The 22273-nt window shown below is 39.2% G+C and overlaps 2 protein-coding genes across 2 annotated transcripts in view; both read left to right on the top strand.

Moving 5' to 3' along the window:
• KIF5C (kinesin family member 5C) overlaps window positions 1-5023 on the top strand; it is an 85129-nt gene extending 80106 nt beyond the window's left edge. Inside the window, exons 24-26 of the mRNA XM_026673496.2 lie at window positions 1083-1299; window positions 3013-3114; window positions 4448-5023. Of these exons, the coding sequence (XP_026529281.1) occupies window positions 1083-1299; window positions 3013-3107 (312 nt within the window). The 3' untranslated portion in view covers window positions 3108-3114; window positions 4448-5023. The remainder of the gene's footprint in view (window positions 1-1082; window positions 1300-3012; window positions 3115-4447) is intronic.
• Window positions 5024-10100: 5077 nt separating this feature from the next.
• LYPD6B (LY6/PLAUR domain containing 6B) overlaps window positions 10101-22273 on the top strand; it is a 97559-nt gene continuing 85386 nt past the window's right edge. The window contains exon 1 of the mRNA XM_026673495.2: window positions 10101-10736. The gene's annotated coding sequence lies outside the window, so the exon portion shown is untranslated. The remainder of the gene's footprint in view (window positions 10737-22273) is intronic.

Here is a 22273-nt window from a genome sequence, read left to right as displayed (position 1 = left end):
TGAATCCTCAGGTTTTTTACAACAGAGATCTTTAACTTTCTTTTAATTCAAATTGGATTTTTAGCAGGGTTTAGCAGAGCAAGAACACAGAGAAATAGCACAATGTACCTAACATTTAATATCAAAATTGACTAGAGTGTTGTACTTCCGATGTTGTTGAACTGCAGCTCTCAGCATCCCTGTCAATCATGTTACTGAAGCTTTTGGGAACTGAATGTTAGCAACATCTGAAGAGCCCCAAGTTCCTTACTCCATTTCAGCCTTTAAGAATTTGGGTGATTTTGATGGGGCGTGCACTAATGAACAATGGTCAGTGTGAAAAGCTGGCTAGCTTGTCTCACTGACTTACAGTGTCAATGTGCTATCCTTTGCCAAAGATGTTCTGTGTGGTGGAGGTTTCAGTGGTAAGCAGGAATGTGTTTACCATAGGCATGATAATGCATATGCTATCAACTTTGAGCTTTCCTGAAGTTCCAGAGATGGTCTCCCATTAGCCTGGAAACACAGCGAGTGGTAAAGAACTCTGGGAACTCTAGTCTAGACTTAAACCTAGAAGTTTTACCTGTCCTTTATTATGTAGCAATTTATTGCACCAAATATCACTACTCTTTTTTGTCTTATAGAAGCCCTATATATAGATTGCAAATTAAATTAGTGTTTTTCCTCCCTCCATGCTACTTTTTTTTCATTTCTTTTCTTTTCTTTTCTTCTTCATTTCCTGTTGAAATTACAGGACTGAATAAAATTGTTCACAAGCAAAATCAAGACACACAGTGCTAAAAATAGCAAAAAAGGGGAAATGACATTAATTTCTTTATTAGGTTTTTTTTTTTGTATCATTTATCAGTATAACAAGGCTGTGTTTTCCAACACACTTTAAACTGAGGAAAATTGCAAAATGTACATTAAATTTGGAACATTCCACCCAAGAAATACCATTTAAATAGGTTCTGTATCTTTTAAACTATTATTTACTTTTTGAAAATAATAAGTATTTTAATTTTTTAGATTCTTATGTGTATGATATTGTAAAAATCTTACACGTGTAATATTGTAAACAAAAGTTTGTCCATCTTTTGTAGTTGGTACGTGACAACGCGGATCTTCGCTGTGAACTTCCAAAGCTGGAAAAACGACTTCGAGCTACAGCGGAGAGAGTCAAGGCCTTGGAAAGTGCTCTGAAGGAGGCCAAGGAGAATGCCATGCGGGATCGGAAACGGTACCAGCAAGAAGTGGACCGCATTAAAGAGGCTGTCAGAGCCAAGAATATGGCAAGACGGGCACATTCTGCTCAAATTGGTATGGATTCTGCTTCCTAATACAGAGAGCCCTTCACTTAACAACCACAATTACGACCAGAATTTTGGTTGATAAGCAGGGCAATTGTTAAATGATTCGTGTCTGATTGTACAACCATTTTTGCCATGGTTGTTAAGTGAATCACTATAGTTGTTAAGCAAATCACATGGTAGTTAAGTAAACTCCACTTCCTCCCATTGACTTTGCTTGTCAGAAGATGGCTGAAAAGGGCACAAATGATGATCAAGTGACTATAGGATGCTGCTGCAATCACTATAAACATATGCCAGTTGCCAAGTGCCCAAAGTTTGTTCATGTGACTGTGGGGATGCTACAACAATTGTAAGTGGTTATAAGTCACATCTTTGAATGCCGCTGTAACTTTGAACAATCACTAAACAAAGAGCTGTAAGACAAGGACTACTTACAAAATACTCTAAGCTCACAATAAATTCAGCAAATAACATGGGTTCATAATTTTTTTTTTTCCTGCGGAAAGTACTTCTGTATTAAGGTATAAATGGCTATGGATTTTAGAAGAGCATTCCTGAACTGTGAGTTCAGGAGTTTTATTACTTTGCATGTATTAACTTGAACCAAATGTGATGAGTTTCAAAGCAGCTGAGTACCAAAGTAGCACAGGACATTCACTCTCACGGTGCAAAGTACTATGTGCTCAGTGTATTGCTTAGTACTCAATGCATTTTGATGCAAAAAGTTTGTCCCGGCACTCATTGCTTGTTTGCTACTCAACACACAAGCTAGAACTTGGGGAAAAATTGTTTGGTACTCATCATTTCTGGTACTCATTGTACATCCAGGAACCAATTAATGATGAGTACTGAGCTACCACTGTACAAAAATGCAACAATTTTTAAAGCTGCTCAATGAGACTTGTAGAAAGATGTGGCTGTGTTAAGTGATTCGTAGAGAGATGTTTGGTTCTCAGTCCCACATATTTGGAAGAATTATATTCAAATGCTTTTCATGCCCCTCAACTAGTTGTCATGTCTTCACTTTATACATAAAAAAGAGCAGCAGCAGATCTCATTTCACTAGGTTTTTTAAAAAAATTATTGATAGACAAACATACCTAATATCTTTTCATACTGTTATTGCAGCATTATCCACCAAACACACCTTTAATACCTCTGCACTTACCCTGAGCCCAAAATGCAGTTTTTACAAAAGTTTATATACAGTAATTTGTCCATATATATCTAACAAAGTAGTTTCTGTGGGATACTTCAAATTGATTATTCCTATCATTTATTAATTTACTGTGTTCTGTCATCTTGATGATATTAATAGCTCTGTCAAAAGCTTAATTTACACCATTGGTTATTCCACTTGTAGTTTTGCTATAGACTTGGTGGTAGAGAGGGATTCATATAACTGATTGTTCCTTTCCATGTTTAAATACTTGTGGGAGAAATAATTGATTTTAAACTAATTTCTAATTCCTCCAACACCAGAAGCCAAGAGAGGGGAATATGAAATTTTTGAAGACAGATAAAAAGACAAATTCAATTTGAGAACAAAAAGGAGTCTATGGTATTTTTCAATGGGAAGAAATTTATGAATTGTATATCATTGTTTGGGCATTAGCACTTTAGGCTAATTTCCACAGAGGAAAAAACTGGGGTTATGATTGTAGTCCACTCCTTGTCTTAAAACAAAAAATTTCCTTGACTTCGCTTTATCTCTTTGCAGCTAAGCCTATTCGCCCTGGTCATTATCCAGCATCTTCTCCCACAGCCATTCATGCCATTCGTGGAGGTGGTGCATATTACCACAACATGAAATAAATAACAGGTAAGCTCATAGCCGTTTGTAAGTTACTATACATACGTATAGTCCACCGATATAGGTTCAGAAAGATTTTGTAGTTCAATCACAATAGGAAACTGTTCTTCACCAACCCTGAAGGTCTTGAAGAGGGACTTTCTAAGATAAGAATAGCCAGATTGAAGACCAGCCTTGCAAATAACTCAGCTTGATCTGGGAATGTTTGTTAGTATACTGTATACCCAAGGACAGGGGTCCCCAACCACCGGTCCCCGGACCGGTACCAGTCCATGGATCATTTTTTACCGGGCCGCAAAGCTTGGGCGCCGCCATCTTGTTTCGATGGCGCTTCTGGGTTTTCGGTTGCTTCCGGGTTTTCGGTTGGAAAGTGCTTCCGGGTTTTCAGTTGGAAAGCGGCATTTGAGTGCTCGCGTCTTAGTTTCGTTGAAGGGGGGGTGGCTTTGAACGAAGAGCCCGTCCCGATGGCGGTGGAGTCTCGCGTTACTCAGGTACCAGTCCGTGGAAGAATAAATAATCGTGAAACCGGTCCCTGGTTCAAAAAAGGTTGGGGGCCACTGCCCAAGGAGACATCCCTATCTCTAAACCAGAGGCGGGTAACAATAGCCCCTTTATGACTTATGGACTTCAACTCCCAGAATTCCTGAGCCAGCATGGTATAAGTCATAAAGGAGCCATTGTTACGCAACCCTGACCTAAATCATTATATCAAGTTTGTTGTTTTAATTACATTAATGGGCAATGCTACAATTGTTGTACCCATGTCTCTCTATATTCATCTGAATCATTGACAAATTTATGTTCTGAGGCTAAAACAATCCCTATAGACAATATTTCAGAAATATGTATTTTGTTCCTAATGGAAAGCAACTTTTTGGAGTATATGCAGGAAGTTAAACCAAAATGTATCTTCCATGAATCAAGAATGTGCCTCTGTTTTGTGACAACTACATTACCAATAGGATAATGACCATGACCGGCCATTTTAACAACGTAGTTTCTAACCCACTGCTTGGTAATTTCTAGTATTCTCCTCTCCACCTAATTCCCAAAAACTTGACTTCTGCCATACATTTGATTGAACTTGTTATTGTACAATATATCCTCGTATCGTATTTTAAGCCTTAGTTCATTGTCAGATTTTGTAACTAGAACTCACGATCTCCTAGTTTCTAACCTGGTGCCTTCACCAGGATACAAAACTGGTTCTCTCCATTTGATGATGGTATGTTTTCTGCAAATAAATTAATGCTCCAAAAGCTATATCTGATATTTCACTATTCTACTCCTGAAAATGTGATGCGTACTAACACATTTTATGTCTACATATTATTTTTTTCAGACTGACCAGATGGTACTTGGCATGTAGAAGGTTGTCATCAATTCACTATTACATTTTTTACGGAGAACTGGAACTATATTTCTGTTTGTTGTACATGTTCTATAGCCATTGGCAATGCACCGGTTTCAAATGTTTCGGCTTTTTCCAATCTCCATATGTACAGAAGTGTGTCCAATACACTTTTCCTTTCCAAACCTTGTACAGTGTATCTAACATGTTATCCTAGGGTAATAATACCCTGAGTCTGCTGCTCAATCCCTGTCATTGACTGACTGCATTTTACCCCTCTGTGCCACTCTTGTGGAAGATTCTGTGCTTGCACTGATGCTGTTTTGTTCTGTTTTAAGTACTTTGGTGCATCAGCAAAAATGTGACATTAAAGAATTAGCCATCAAACCACCATAGGAACAAACCAGATGATTGGATTCCATCACTGATCTTTTTTTTATTTTCTGTTTAATATATGCATCATTTTATATTTTTAGAAATTGACAGGGTGCAGCGATATAGTTTAAAAATAGCCTCCCCCCCCATCTGCTTTCAAAAAAATAATAAAGTACCTCAAATAGTACATTTTTATTACCCTGGTGAAATGTTGAATTTGTTTTAAAAGGGTAGAGAGGAAAAGCTAAATTACGAGTACATTTGCTTGGTAGAGGTAAGATAACAATAGAGATATAGAAGGATGCAAAAGAACATGGTTAGCATAGTTTTAGTCTTAAATTCCAATGATCATGTGGGTACATTAGAATCCCAAAGTTTAGGATTTGATCTATAATGTCCTTTATGGATCTTCAGGTGATTATGCAGAAGCAATGGTTTCGATGAATATCAATATTAAATTTAGAATAGCAGGTGAAACTCTAATTTCTCCTTGATTTTCAGAGATCATAGTAGAAGTCAGAAATGTGGGGGAAATTCTGCTCTAATAAGATTAAAAACCCTTTTCCAAAGGGTTGACTAGGAATAGGTAATGCATGTTTTAGAGTGCAGAGCAAAAACAAAAAGGAAGAATGATTGAAATAATCTTATCAAAATCCTGAGCTTTTATAACATTAGATGCTAGTACTGAACCTTAGGGCAGTCTGCCCAAGAAAATGGTGTAGAATACCCTCATGGTATTCTTACTTAATGACAGACATGAAGTATTAAATTGTATTTTAAGTGGAAGACATGGATAACCAGAGAACAGGTAGATAAACAAGTGTTACACCTGCAGTTTAATGTGTCAGTTATATTTGTTTTGCATATGTTTCATGTATACGTTGAAAACATACGTTAACTCAAAAGACTGTAAGGTTCAAAACGACTGGATTTCAATTTACATTCATTCCATTCTGTCGCTGTAGCTTTCACGAAATTAATAGTAAATTGGGGGCTGCTAATTTTTTTGGGGGGAGGGAATACTTTTACGTAAAAAGCTATTCTGCTATAAAGCCTTTACAAAGATGGTTATCAGATATTTTATCACAACGTAGGTTAGGCACTCTCGACTGTAGCAGATTGTTGGATCTTAATTTATTAAGGATTGCACTAATTGTGAGGGAAGGGAGAAACTTTTGTTGATGTGTTTAATGAAAGATCTTATTTTGCATTTATTTTGTTATTTTTTTTGTAAATGTGTTTTTAAATATTGTTACACATATATATACACTGTCCACCACTTGAAGTGTGAATTTGCCATATTCAATCCTCTTTCTGGGCTTAATGAGGCCATCTTTTTGGTTGTAAATTGTTGGAACACCAAGTTATACATACGAAGTTTACATGCATATATACATAAAGCTCCCAGTTAGTAAAAAAAAACACACCAAACAATATTTGGGGAAAATTCAGCTAGGACGTTCTAATAGGATATATTCTAATTATTCCAACTAGAATGTGCATCATGGAGGATGTTTCAAGCAATCTCACTATAGCTATTTTCATAGGCAAATGAGCTCTTAGAATGCAGTTAATGAGGTTTTGTTTTAAAATATAATTTTAAATTATCCCTTAAATTACCGCATTGAAATAATATTGTTTAAGATGTTTTGATACTGTGAACGCAAGCCGTATATCTAATCAATCCCCACTGATAGGAATGAGAACTAGATACTGTGGTGTGACATTAAGCACTTTTGAAATTAAAAGCTTTGAGGTTAATACAGTAGGATACTTATATTAGGATGTAAGGAAAAGTTAGCTTTGATGCCCCAGAATTGTTAGTAACTGATCAGCCAGTCAGTTCTTCTAACTTCAGTCTCTCCTTGACTGAGGCCTCAGAACTAATTTCTCTACCTTGGATCAAAGATGGCAGATTGTCTTTTGAAATGGGACACAAAGACACAGTATATTGCAATGCTTAGGGATTTATTTTGAAAATGAGCCACTTTTATTATGTTACTGACTCACTGCTGCTAGAATTGTTTTCTGTGATATTTCTAAGCCATTCTTTTAAGTTTTTGATACTAATTTTACAGTATGTTTGTATTGCTTCCAAAATGTCAGAGATTTGATTTACTTTTTAAAAAGTCCTTTTTCCCTTTGCTTCTTCTATTGTTACAGTTTGACTTTAAATGATAGGAAGATTTTGAGTTTAATTCTTGAAAACTCAAAAACAATGTTGCATACTTACAGAATTTTCTGACTGAACATGAAGCTTGCTTCTAATTTCAATCATTCTTTATTGTCATCATTTTTATTTATGTATATCCTTGGGATAACTTTTTAATTTAGCCTTTTGCCACTGAGACAATGGAAAGATTCTGATCACGCTTGCTAAAATTACATTCTGCTGAATTAAGTTAAGAATGGATTATTCTGAATTAATTAGCCTGAAGTAATGTAAACTGAACTAAGATCTAAAAGCTGCCTTTTAAAAATCTGTTCCCGTAGTCAAGGAATGAAAAAGAGCACACGTTTTGTTACTTCATTTATAAATGAAAGTACTTCCTTTCTTTAAAAAAACAACACAGTCCCAAAGCTTATCTTTCATATAGCAAATATATATCTTGTTTATTAGGTTTATTCCACAAAGTATTACTGCAATTTTTGAGGGTTCTCTGGTTCTCTCTACCCTCATCAAAGGCTGTGTTGAAAAACAGGTTGTGCAGTATAAGTTGTAGCTTACTGGTGATAAATTGGCCCCTAAGCTTTCATAGTCTGAGGCAAGCATATGAACATGCTTTCAAAATAATGAATCTGTTCATGGCAGAATTGTGGGATGATGCCTTAATGGAAAGCAATCTGTTACGGTTTCCTATAATGCCTTTTTGAACCAAGAACACAAAAGATAATTGTCTTTTTAGGCACCCATACAAAACTATTTCTAAGATTGTGTTTTACACCTAAATAATTGTGTCTGTCATTTTTAAAACTTTTTAACAGTGGACGATGTGAAGGAATAGGGATTGAGGCATTCTGTAGAAGTATACATGTCTAGTTTGTAACTTGTGTAGTGTGTATTCCAGATGTGTATTCTCTGGGACCTATATATCTGTACAATAGCTTGTTTTAGGGAAAAATGAAATGTGGGTCCTTTTTCTGATGGTTACAATCTCTGGAGAAATTTCCACTATTACATAAAAGATGCTGTAATGAATTACGCTCTATAACAGCAAACCTAAATCTCACCTTCCTTCTCTATAGTTAAGTCTTTGGATCTTGGTTCTAAAATATATCTATCAAACTGTATGGATACACTGGCAAACTGCATGATGTATCATCCAAAACCTGTTTAAGTAGAAATAAAATTGAAGTAAACTCTTTTGTGGCCTGTGTTTAACAGCAGTGATGATTTTGGTATTTTTTGCCTTGCCTGTATTCTTGGTGTCTTCTGTGGAAATCTTTTAGTTTGACAAAATAATAGAACAGCTAAGCAGATGCATTAAATATTTTTACACTGCTTATTCTTGACTATACACACTGTTATCTCAAGTGCCATAACCTTGACAAGCCAGTTTTTATGTAAGTTTTTTTTTTCACATTAGCTGAGCAAAAATCTTGTTAACTGAATATGAATAAAGTTTGGGGATTTGGATGTTAGAGTGAAGTTTAGAGGCAAACGACTCTGAATACTGGCTTGCCTAGAACTTCTCCAATTCGCTTTCTGTTAAGTATGAGACCATTTTTAAATAGATTTTTTTAAAAAAAAAATATCTGACCTTTACTATGTTTATAAATAACTCAAGGTGGTGAATGCACATAATATATCCTCCTGTTTTCCCACAACAGAAGCCACCCTGTGAAGTAGATTGGGATGAAGGTGATTGGCCCAAAGTCACCCAGCCAGCTTTCATGCCTAAAGTGAGACTAGAACTCTCCCATTTTCTGCCCTGGTTTTTTAGCCACTAGATCAACTTTTATATTGAAGCCTACCCAAGTCTTTCACATGAAATATACCACTCTCCAAAATTCAAGCAGAGGCACTTTCTATATGAATTTTACTTAAAAAAAAAAAGAGCAGGAGCTTTAGAGCATCATTCCTAGCTCCTGTTCAACATTTATTAGTCTGCTTGTGTCCTATAATTTCTACTGCTCCGTACAGACAGTTTCATTTCCACTAGGTGGCAGGCTGTTGACAATTTAATCCAAGTGTTCTGGGATTCATCCTTTGGTTAGGGGAAAATCCTATAACTAAATTTATGAACAATTATAACTATATACTTCTGCTAAAATATGGCTTTATTTTTGATAGCTAAAACAACAATTTTTAACTTTTCTTTCCTACATGACTTCTGTGTACCAGTACACATACTGCACGTTTAAAATGAATGTGCCAGTTTTTCCCAAGCTGATTTTTTTTCTATTATGTAAACAAATGCATAAAATATATATTGCCTGCATTCTCACTGAAGAGCTGCATTAAAAGACTTCCCTCTATTTCACGTCTTACAAAATACTGATACTGCTACCTTATTATCAACATTCTTCAGTTGCAGGTAATGGCAAATTAGAAAATGAGGGAAAAAACTCCAGAAAAACATGTTAAATGGGAGCAGACATAAATTAAGAATGGATCAGATTAAGTGATCTAAGCCATTAAGTGATCTAGTACATTTCTCTGGCAAAGGATGGGATACAACTTATAACTAGATCCATTTCTGCCAAATCGTTTTAAGCTTTGGCAGAAGCTATTGGAGGGAAAGCTTCACAGAATTGAAGGAATTACCATCTTCTGAGTAAGTCTGAATCTTGTTATTATCTCTTCTGTTATCTTGCAATGGCAACCTTCCTCCTACCCTTCCTTCTTTCCTTCCTACCTTACTCTATCCTACCCTACTTACTTACAGGTAGTCTTCAACTTCCTGCCACAATTGAGCCCAAAATTATGTTAAGTCAGAAATTTGTTAAATGAGTTTTGCCCCATTTTACGACTTTCCTTGCCACGTTTGTTAAGTGAATCTCTGAAGTTATTAAATTAGTAACACAGCTGTTAAAAGGAATCTGGCTTCCCCATTGAATTTGCTTTGTCAGAAGGTTGCAAAAGGTGATCCCATAATCCCGGGACATTGCAACCTGTCATAAATATGAACCAGTTATCAAGCATCTAAATATAAATCACATGACCCTGGGAATGCTACAACAGACGTAACTTTGAACGGTCACTAAGAGAAATGTAAGTCCAGGACTACCAATACTTACCCTTTTCTCTCTCTCTCTCTCTCTCTGTCCCTCCCTCTTTCTACTTCCTTCCTCTTCCTCTTTCTCATAGCTTCTGCTGCTGAGTTTAAAGCCGTTTTGGGTTCGGCTTTTCGAGCCTCCTCCTGAACAGCTAAGGTACCCAAGTAAGGAGCCCTAACCCGATTCATGTATCCTAGACGCCTCAGGCTAAGTGGAGATCCGGAGCCTCTGACCTCTCTCGCTCAACCGCGCCAAACGCGGTCGCGGCTGCTGGTTGTCCCCTCCGCCCCACTTGTTTTTCAGGGGACACGGACCGCCCCTGCCGCGCTATTTCGTGCTTCCCCAAAGAGCTCTTCGGAGACCCAAAGTTGCCGTTGCCAGCCCAAGACACCTCATAAGAGGCGGTTCAAATTTGGAGCCGGGACGAGCTCAACGGGGCGTGGGGTGGTGGTGGTGAGTGCCCCCTATCGTTCCTCCAGCGCGCGGATTTCTTCGCCAGGGAGGACACCCGCCTTGCAAGTTTCCCTCCCGGGCAGGTAAAACCCCGCCCCAGCAGCGCGCGAAGCGAGCACCTTCGACGGCCCTCCGCCTCGGCCCTACCCTGTCGGCGGAGGGCTTGCGGTCCCGCGCTCAGGCGCTGCTCTCGGCTGAGAAGAAGCGTCGAAAGCGAGCGTCACCAGCGCTGGTGAGTTGGTGGGGGGTGGGGGGGGGGCGCGAACTCGCGAGGGAAGCTGCCTTGCCCGACTTGTTTGCGGCTGGGATCTCTTGGGGCTCCGCGGCTGGATAAAGGAACCCTCAGGCGTCCCGAGCTCGAGCGCGAAGGGGTCCCGTTTTCCCCAGCCCCGTTGGGCTTCGACAGGGTGGCGGGTGTGTGTGTGTGTGTGTGTGGAGTGTGTGTGTGTGGGGAGGGTGGGAGCAGAAATCTTTCAAACTTGTTGAAACGGGCGGGAATCCCAACTTACACGACGATCCCTCTCGGGAGCCGATGCGCAAAACGAAGGCCGAACCCGCTTTAAAGGATCGGAAGCTGCTTGGCAGGAGGCACGTGCCACGTTGAGTCGTCTGGCATCTCCAGTTGAAGAGGATCAGCCGGGAGGGAACCTATGCCTGGGTCAGCCTTTCTCCCAGCATTTTGTCTCCATGGGCAGGAAATAGCTAAGTGGGGTCCGACTCTCAGCGAGGTCCCCTTCCCTCCACTGTATGAGAATAACGGAGTTGGAAGGGATCTTGGAGGTCTTCTAGTCCAACCCTCTGCTCAGGCAGCAAAACCTATACACCCTTTCAGACAAGAGGTTGTCCAATCACTTCTTACGCTTTATTGTTGCTTTACATATACACTAATCGACATACGTTAAAATAAAATGAAACTTCTGGACAGTCTTTCCACACTGTCTCCCTGAGTCTACCCAAACTTCATGCCCACTCTGTGGATGAACACTATCTAATCATCTCAACCTCTACCATCCCCTTCTCCTTTTGCCTTCCATTTTTCCCAACATGGGTGTGTGTGTGTGTGTGTGTGTGTGTGTGTCTTTCCTGAGGAGTCCTTCCTTCTCATCAGGTGGCCAAAGTATTTGACCTTCAGTAGAGTTGATATTCTTCTGCTGCTCTTAACTTGGTGCTCTCCATATGCCTAAGACCTCATTCTCACCCACCAACTCTCCCTTTGCAACTAGTTTGGGAAAGGCTGGCCCAAGCCAACATGGTACCTGCAGAACGTAGGTCATTGGAGAAAGGCTAGGTGTGGTGAGGGAATGGCTTCATTCTAAGGGTGTGTGAGAAGAGTGTGGACTTGAAAAGTGGGCTGGAAATAAGTTTTAAGGCACATCCATTGAACTGCATTCCATCTTGAGGGTGGAGAAGGTGCGTCAATATTATTTTGACTAGCGAGACTGTGTGTCTATCCTCACCTCCTTTGTTCCTCCTAATTCTTCATCTGGCATCTATACCAGGTAGCTTCATCCTGGACTATTGGGGCAGGAAAGGCTTACTTTTCTATAACATGAGACTTGTCTTCATGTTGATTTTGAGCAAAGTTCATCTCTAGTTCAACCTAGATGGTTCTTCAATCTGCGCCCTCTTAGATATGTTCCATTTTCCCCTCAACTGTAAAATTAGTCCAGCCCATCTGGAAAACATCAGGTTGAGGATATCTAATTTAGTATCATATATTCACAGAATAAGTTCAAACAATACTAAGTTTAATGTGATACTTGACTTAACATGTCGTATGAATGTAGCCAGTTATTTGGTGTACTACGGTTAAGCAAACAATAACTCAGTGTGAACACAACCAGAATTATAGTGTTAGTCAATGGTGTGAAAGTGATAGCTGCCTTTTTTTTGTCTCATGGTTTGTTAAGAAGAGATGCAACTGAACAGATGTTGGTTACAACTGTTCAATGCAGGGAATACTTAGCTTAGCATCTTAGTACCTTTAACACTTGCACAATAGATTGGAATTCAACAGGTGAAGTTAATTCCATGGCTGCAGCTTCATTCCAGAAAAGATCTACAAATTGAATTATGCTTGTGTGTATAGGTCTAAAAAAGGTATAGGAGGCTGGCCAATTAATTAATAGGGAAACAATATTTCAAACTATCTTAAATGAATAGGGTGGATTCAAGTTCAAAATAATTTCTAAATAATTTCTAAAATAATATCTAAATACTGTTAGGACAATTAAAAGACCACAATAATGTGTAATATTAAAAAACTTCCAGTGGAGGCAAAATGGAATGTGTTTGGGAGTTGCAGTTATTACCTGAGATTTTACTGGAATTAGCTTTGAGGGCTACCATTGAAAATTAATGAGATTTTACCAAACAGTGGAATTGTAGAAATATAAAGAAAAAAAGAAAAGAAAAATAGGAAATTAGATTCATAATGTCAAACATTTTATTTATTTTAGTTTTAGAAAAACCCACTGAAAAATAATATTCTGGAGCTTTTTTTTCTTTTCTTTTCTACAGTTAAAAATTCTGGACCAGAATTATTACTCAGAGGATTCTCCAGTGCTTTTGATTTTGGAATGTCTTAGATAGATAGATAGATAGATAGATAGATAGATAGATAGATAGATAGATAGATAGATAGAGCCAGTGTTCAGTGGTATTTATCTATCATCTTTATAAATAGTATAGATATGTGGGCTTCAGCTCTCAGAATTCCTAACCAGCATGGCTATCTACAGGATAAAATGGAAATTTCCCTATTTATTTACTTGGGCAAATGAAACTCTCCTGAATAAAAGGAAGGGGCATATTGTGGTAGCCATAGAGAAGAGAAGTTTCTTTGTTCCTGTGCTTTTATCCCATGGACAGTGGAAATTTAGGGGTTTTGTGAGTTGACCATATTACAGCAGAGAATTTCCACTTGGAGAAGATGATGCAAAAAGTAAGACCTAAAGCTTTAAAATATTTCATAGGTGATAACCAATATTTTGCATTGTCCTCTGACCCAGCGGTCGCCAACCGGTGGGCCGTGAGAAAATTTTGGTGGGCCGCAGAGAAATCTCACCCCAAGAGCACCCCCCCAAAGCAATTAATCCAGGCTGCACAGAAACACAAGTGCTGTGCTGCCCACATGGCCCGCGGGAACCCTCCCCGCCCACTCACTCCTTACCCGGTAAAGTTGCCTTCTAAATTTCTTTTTTTTTTTTTTTTGAACAAATTTTATTAATTTTTAAAGACATACAAAACATAGATACACAAAAACACAAAACACAAAAACATAAAAAATCTTTTTTCTGAAAGTTGCTTGGTCCCGGGTTAAAACTCTTGGTACAGACACAAATTCAAATTCATATTCATTTTACATACCATTTCATATCTTATTAACATTTTCAATTTTCTATATAACTTCTCTCTTTTAAATTTTCTCAATTTTATTTTATTTATCTCCTCTCAATTCGAATCATAATATTTATTATTCTTTGTCTGTTCTATTTCCAGCTATCCATTTATCTTTCTTCTTTGAAAAAAAAAAAAACTTCTATACACTAAATGGAGTATGATGCCTTTATCTCTTTCCCCTATATTTATAATACTTAATATAAAACACATAACTTACATTGGGATTCTGTCTGGTACATTCTAAAATTATACTATATTATCAAAACCAATACAAATCTATTCATTAATATTGATATTCATTTATATCTTAAACATTTAACACATTACTTTTCAGTTAAATCACATACTTTTATGGGAGCACCTATTTTCCATAGTTATTCCCCCCCCCACCACATCACATATTATAGCTCATTATTTCATTACGATGTTCCTCCTTCTTCTACTTCAAATCTCTCATTTCACAAAAAGTTTCACTAGGATAACATAGTCTAATCATTAATATTAACAATCATTTATATCTTAAACATTTTACTCATTTCAATTAAATATCATGCCTTTGTGGGAACACTTATGCTTTCCAAAATTATTTCCCCCCCACATCACATATCTTAAATCATATTTCATTACAGTACTCCCTTTTTCTTAACAAAAATTTCACTAGGTTATACTAAGTATTTTATCACATTTTAAATTACATATTATTTCCAATTTTCTATGGTTATTTCTAAATACAAATATAGAAATGCAATCTTATGTACCTTTCTAGAATCCCCTTTTCAATAAATTTTATCCATTATCTCTAAAAAACTTTTGCTTCTTCAAATCTTGCTCCCCACCATTAAGGCTTCTCATCCCTTCCTTTCTCCCTTGCTTCTTCTTCTCCTTGTCCTCTTTATCCCCTTGTCTCTCCACCTCCCTTTTATTCTGTTTTCCCCCTTTCTGTTGTTTCCTAACATAATGTCCCCTTTTCACCTTATTCTTCTCTTTTTGGGTTGTTTTTCCAGATCTTAAAGTCTTCTTTTCCTTTTTCTCTTTCTTTTTTCCTTCTCCGACCAAAGTTATTTGTTCATCAAAGATGGCTTCTTCTTTGTCCCCATCATCCTGTTGCTCATTCAGCTTTACATAAGTATAAACCGCCATTTCTAAAAATTGAAAAAGAGTGCCAAGGACATCTTTCCCTTCTTGCTTTTCTTTTTCATATTTTTGGTATACAAGTTTCAGTCCACCCACAAGTGATGCCATTGTGTAGCGAAAAAGTTTTTCCAAACAGCCACCCAAGTGCTTTTAATCAGAAATAATTCTCAGAAGTTCCAAAATCACCAAACAATCCAAACAAGCTGTTTCTTTTAAATACCTTCTCCTTCTTCACTTTCTCTTTCTGGGGTTAAAGTTTAATCACAAAGTTCCCTTTAAAATATATCTTTTAGAAGCCTTATTGATGTTTAGTAACTCTTTAAAGTTCTAGGCAATCTTCTTATTTTCAAATTTTGCTCCAATTTTTTTCCCTCTCCCTTCCCACTCACAGCCAAAAAGATTTTTTCCATCCGCTGTCACGTTAGGAAGGAGAGTGAAAAAAAACAAAACTTTCCCTTTTAGGATATTCGCAGCTTGTAACTCTCATTAGAAACAATGTATACTTAGCAGCCTTCAAGATTCCAGGTCACTTTCTCTTGCCTTGTCCCGGTTGAAAGCAGCTTTCACAATTCTTCCAACTTTCTCCCTCCTGCGCCTGCTTGTCCGGCTGCAGATTTCTTTGTGGCGGCCATTGCTGACCGCCGTTCCTCCGCCTTGAGAAAAGGAGGTTTTGCCGGCTGGGGAGGGGGTCTGCGACACCCCCAAGCCCCTGTCCGGATCCCCCCTGTCTTCAGCTGCCTCTACGGGGCAGCTATATCCCCCAGATCCAAACGGATCGGGGGAACCTTGGCGGCGAACGCAGCAGGGATCACGCAGTATCGCGAATCCCTGCCGCCGCTGAAACCTTGCAAACCGGAAGTCGTCCTAAATTTATATTTTTCCTCTTTCCGACCATCATCTGTTCTCTGTGCCAGGAGATTTAGATTAGCTAGGAAGCAGAAAATGGTTGGATTTCTTGCTTTCCAGCTAGTCTTTAGATCTTTGGCTCTGCTTTTAAGTACAGCCGAACCTCCCTTAGGACTGAAGTTTTGTTTGCAAGCAAATTCAGTGCAGATTCACGGCAAGCAAATTTGAGACACTGAGCTAGCCAATGGCAGATAGATAGATAGATAGATAGATAGATAGATAGATAGATAGATAGATAGATATAGATCACTGAATGATTCTGTGAGCAACTCAATCTGCCTGCTTTACCTGATTTTGGGAAAAGTTGCTCTTTTTTTAAAATAAAAAATTCAATATTTACATGCATGGTGTGTTGTGAGTTAATTTTGTGAGTTTGCTTGTGACAGACTGAGCTAGCCAATGGCAGATAGATAGATCTCTGAATGAATCTGTGATTCTGTGAGCAACTCAATCTGCCTGCCTGCTTTGCCTGATTTTGGGTAAAAGTTTCTCTTTTTTTATAAAATAATTCAATATTTATATAAATATTTATAATATTTACATACAAGCCATGCCCAGCCAGTCACATGACCACACCCACAAATTAGGCCACACCCACAGAACCAGTTAGTGGTCCCTGGGATCTAAAATTATGAGTTTGGTGGTCCCTGAGGTCCAAAAGGTTGGCAACCCCTGCCCTGACCTATAGAGCAGTGGTTCCCAAATTTTTTCGGTCCACTGCCCTCTTGGTGCTACAAACTCATCCTCGGTGCCCCCCACCCAGGAGTGGGATTCAAATTTCTGTGGGGATCCCTGCCTGTGTGTGTGTGAAAGAGGGAGAGAGAGAGGTTGTATCAGATCTCTCTCTCTCTCTCTCCCACCAACGCCAGAAAGCCACCATCAGTCAAAATTCATATTAGTGGTCTCCAGGATTTAAAATTATGAGTTTGGTGGTCCCTGAGGTCCAAAAGTTTGGTGACCCCTGATCCAAAAGGATGAGCCTGAGAGAGGGAAAGAGAGAGAGAAAAGAAAGAGAGAAAGAGAGGAAGAAAATAAAGAGAAAAGGGAAAGAAAGAAAAAGGGACAAAGAAAGAGGGGGGGTGGAAGGAAGGGACAGAAAGAAAAAGGAATAAAGAAGGAGGGAGGGAGGGGGGAGAAAGATAATGACATATCTATTCTAGTCCAATCACCTGCTCCAGCAGGGTAAGAAGGGAGTGTGTGTGTGTGTGTGTGTGTGTGTGTGTGTGTGTTCTCAGTACATTTTGGTTTTGCCTTCTTCAGAATTGGCATTGTAATACATTGGGGAAAGTAATTTTTAGGGTGGAGATCTGGTCCAATGGATCCTGTTTAAAGCCTCAACAAAATGTGAGAGCTTCCTGATAGTCTTGACTATGTTTCGTCCACAAAACCTTTAATAGAAGCCAAAGAGGTTTCAATGTGCTGGCAAAGATGTTTCAATGTGGAAAAGGGCCTCAGTCTAAACTAGGCCTCATTCAATCTGATGCATCAGGTCTCTCTCTCTCTCTTTCTCTCTCTCTCTCTCTTTCTTCCCTCCCTCCCTCCCTCCCTCCTTCCTTCCCTCCCTCTCAGACTGGCTTTGCTCTACTTTCCTGATGTGCCTGCGGGGCTGGCGCTTCGAACATGGATGGATGGATGGATGGATGGAGAGAGAGAGAGAGAGAGGTAGGTAGGCAGGAAGGCAGGCAGGCAAACAGACAGACCTTTTGGATGGCTGGACGGACGGACGGACAGACAGACAGAATGCAACAGCGGTGGCACTGGCTTTTCCCAACGTGCTGCCGCATTCGAGGCACCAGTTCTGGAGCATTACTACAGTCAATGGGTGAACCTGCAGGGCCGGCGCCTTGAACGCCCCCCTGCTGCCTCTTAGCGTCCCCAAGGGGGCTGGCAGAGGGGGGCTGTGGCAAGGGGGCATTCGAGGTGCTGGCCCTGCAGGTTCACCCATTGACTAGCACTGCTCTGGAGCCGGCACCTCCAATGCAGAAGTGGTGGCACGTTACATGCCATCGCCGCGGCCACTTTCAATGCACCACCCCCTGCCGCCTCTTAGCGCCCTTCTGCTGGCCCCCTTGGGGATGCTAAGAGGTGGCAGGGGAGCGTTCAAGGCGCCGGCCCTGCAGGTTCACCCATTGACTGTAGCACCGCTCCGGAGCTGGCGCCTCAATGGGTGAATCTGCAGGGCCGGCTGGCGCCTCGAACGGCCCCCTGCCACCTCTTAGCGCCCCTCTGCCGGCCCCCTTGGGGACACTAAGAGGTGGCAAGGGGACGGTGCATTGAACGCTGCCGCGGCGGCACATAACGTGCCACCGCTTCTGCATTGGAGGCACCGGCTCTGGAGCAGTGCTGCAGTCAATGGGTGAACCTGCAGGGCCGGCGCCTCAAATGCCCCCCTGCCGCCTCTTAGCATCCCCAAGGGGGCCAGCAGAGGGGTGCTAAGAGGCGGCAGGGGGCAGCGTATCAAATGCGGCCGTGGCACTCGAACGGCCCCCTGCCACCTCTTAGCGCCCCCCTGCCAGCCCCCTTGCCTCTTACCGCCCCCCTATGTCATCCCACCGCCCCCAGGGGGCAGTACCGCCCACTTTGGGAACCACTGCTGTAGAGTAACCAGTTCTCAAAAAGAAATTACTTTTACATGTCTATTCCAGTTGAAATTTCTTTGAAAGCAGCTCCCAGTAGAACATGCTACCTTAGTCCAAGCACAATGTGATAGAGTTATAAACGGTTGTTGCTAAGGCATTTTGCTCCTTTGCGAGTCATACTGGGTAACCCAATTCTAGGAATATTAATGGATCACAACAGAATGTGTACAAAGCAGTATAATGCAGCAGCTAAAAAAAAAAATCAAGACAACATTGAGCTATGTTGTCAGAAGCTTTGCACCCAGATTATGCACCCAGGGTTCAATGGTACTAATGCTGCTTGAATGGATTCCAGCACTGAGATGTGGGTTGGACTTCATATCCTAAAAGCTCTGTCATGGCTATAGATTTGGTTTGGAACTACTTTTAAAAATTGTTTAGCATACATTTTCTGGTGTGAGGGAATAATACTGATTCTCAAAAAGTTAGTTAACTAAATAATAAAATGCCCTAGTCTTTTTAGGAGGTTCATGTCCTGTATACAAGTGGTGGTCTTATAGAATTGAAAGTAAGATTATATTCTGGGTTCTCCCTGATTAAATAAATGATTCTACTATGGGCCTGGGGCAGAGTATGCTGTAACTCCAGAACTTTCCTGAAAAGGTTTCCATAAATGGACTCTGAAATTTCCCAGGTTAAGTAAAAAATCTTATTTAAGTCTCTTGGCCAAATACTGAACTGGCATATTATAGTAAATTTACACTTAAAGCTATCATTTTAGTACTAATATTTTATTTAGGGGAACAGACCCCCCTCCAAAAAAAGAGAACCCTATTTCATTTGCTTACTTGAAGCATAAAGTAAAAAACAATGTAAAATATAGTTCTGCTTAACTCAGTGCTGAAGGATGTACCCCAAAAAGATGGTTTCCCTGTTCCTCCACAAAACCTGTCCTTGGTTATTTTGTGTGTGTGTATGTGTGTGTGCCGATCACTAAAAAAAGAGACTTTTTGATGTGTTTAATGAACCACACTAGATATTCCAGTGAATTTCTGAGGAAATTGACAGCAAGATTAACCAGATCCCTTCAAAGACCTGTTATTGTTTTTGCCTCCTCTTATCAATTTTATCTGCTACTGAAAAGACTCACCTATTCTTTCCAAGTAGGGCTTTTTCATATTTATTTAATTTGTATACCACCTTTATTATTTTTACAAGTAACTCAAGGCGGACAACATATCCAGCACACCTATTTTCCTCACAACAACCCTGTGAAGTGGGTTGGGCCAAGTGAGAGTGATTGGTCCCCAAATCAGCCATCTGGCTTTCATGGCTAAGATGGAACTCACAGTCTTAACTATTAGATTGTTGTTGTTGTTGTTGTTTTAAATGAAGCAGTTGCCCCAGATCCCATGTTTGAAGAAAGGTGCCATTGGATAATAATTTGGTATTTGAAATAACCATTGGGCCATTTAAAAATGCAGTTAAATATAATGGCAGAAGTTAAAATTTGGATATATTCATCATGATGATCCTCTCACACTTCCAGTTAGTGAAGTTTTTTTTTTTTTTTTTAACTTCAGTGGACAAAAGCAGCAGAAACAAATAGAGCCAAAGGATGGCTCAAGAAAGAAGAAAACCTCTGGAGCACAGTTTCTGGAATTGGATGATTTATGCATCATGCTAGCCATGGTTTCCATTAAAACCCAAGAAATTGCCCATTATAATGAAAAAGAAAACAGAAAATCATACCAGTTTATGATACTTCTGGACTATACTATGATTCCTGAAACCTATTGTCTTTAAGTTGATTATTTTCTTCATCTTTTAAGACACATACAGTATGTTGCTTGAATAAGATCCCTTAGAGATGCCTACCATTAGTCTTTCAAGCTCAATGATTTTTTTTAAAGACTCTACAGTAACATCTGCTCTCCATAAATCAAAACAGGAGTTACTTCAAAGTGACAGATTAGAAGTAAATCTTCTTAGTTAATGAAAAGGAAATGTTAACATTCCTTCTGGGAGCATGAAAACCTGGAAGGGACCAGCTTTATCAGATGTTTAGGATTGAACACATGCAATTCATGAATTTAGCCTTGTAGGAAGGAGTGGGTTGCCTCTGCATTTGAAAGTGACTCTCGTACACTTATTAAGAGGATCTTTATATTTTGAAACAAAAATCCTGAAGGCAAACTATAAATCAAATATGATAGATGAGCAAAGTAACATCTGGATGTGGGAAGGTACATTGCAAGTATTTTACACAGTGCTGGAGAAATACTTATCTTGAAATCAGTCCTTCTGAAAATGGGTTCCTTGTTGATTCCCAGAAGGAAATATGATTACACAATCTCATGCCTTTGTTTTGGTTCACCGGATAATATGCTTTGGCCAGGATCCCAATGTTATGCATTTTTATGTAAGTCCTTCCCTTATGCCACCTGGAAAATCTGCCATTGAAACTGGAGTTTTAGAAATTATGACAGGGAGAATATATGGTATGTGTCTGAAAAAAAGACAAAGTGATTGCAAAGAAGAATATTAAAAATTTACCCAAGGCACATGAAAAACTTTGCTTTGTGCCAAAAGTAGTGATTTGAATCCCAGCCTTCATTAGAAGTGCATCTGTAGTTTATCTCCTGGGTGTAACCCTTGTACCTGGGTATGTAATTAGTATTCGGTCTTTGTGAAACAGCACCATTTTTTGGAACCACATCATGTCAGATCAAAGGAACAATTCAATGCAGCATTGACTAAGCAAAAAACACAGAACCAAATAAACAAACCAAGGGAGAAATGCCAACTAAAGTGCCGGCATGTAGTAAGTGCCCCAGAAATGGTTTTATTGAATCTTGGCTGGACTGAATCTTGAATAAATCTAAGTGCCTATTTGCTTAAATCAGATTGTAGTGCCCTATCAAATATTTGATTTGATTATGTGCCATCACATCATGTTCACTCCTAGCAAGCACCAATATACTCCTTCTCTGGAATGAACTCTCCTTCACTTCAAATCTTTCAACAGGGCACCCATTGCTGCTGTAATCAAATCCTTCCACCTTGCTGTTCATCATATCTTATTTTTCCTTTTGCCTTTTTCAGCATTATGGACTTCTCAAGGGAGTTGAGTCATCATAGTCAAATATAATTTCAGCCTGGTCATCTGTACCTCAAGTGAGAAGTCTGAACAGATTTATTCTGTTCATTCGTTTGCTTTCTTAGCTATCCATTGTATTCTCATTCATTTTCTTCATCACAAGTTCAAAAACATCTATAGTCTTTCTATCCTGCTTCCTCAAAGTTCAGCTTTCATTTCAGTAGAGGAAAACAACTGCCTGCATCATTCTGGATTATAGGTACATCTTGGCATCTGAATATCTTTTCCAAGGTCTTCATGGCTATTCTACCAAGTGCTAGTCTCTAGGATATTTCTTGGTGACTAGTTCCTTTACCGTTGATGACTCATTTTAAAAGGGCAGAAGCTATTTATTACTTTAGTAACTGCATTGTCAATCTGGGTCTGGTTGCTGAACTACTTATCAAACTGTTGTTTGGTTTTATTTATATTTAATCCTAGTCTGTGCTCCTTGATTTACATTAGCAGAACTTCCATATCACTTGCATTTTGGGGCATCAAATTATTGTCATCCATATTCTCTAGACTATTTCTTCTTCCAATTTTAAAACCATTCTAGATTTTTTCCAAAACAGTTTTCCTCAATAAATAGCCAGTACTGTATATAAA

This window comes from Notechis scutatus, chromosome 1 (assembly GCF_049901735.1).
Source record: "Notechis scutatus isolate UNSWTSFEM ecotype Mainland chromosome 1, rNotScu1.2, whole genome shotgun sequence".
NCBI classification, from domain to species: domain Eukaryota; kingdom Metazoa; phylum Chordata; class Lepidosauria; order Squamata; family Elapidae; genus Notechis; species Notechis scutatus.
The sequence above is the reverse complement of the archived record's forward strand: the minus strand, read 5'-3'. Positions and strand labels throughout refer to the sequence as shown.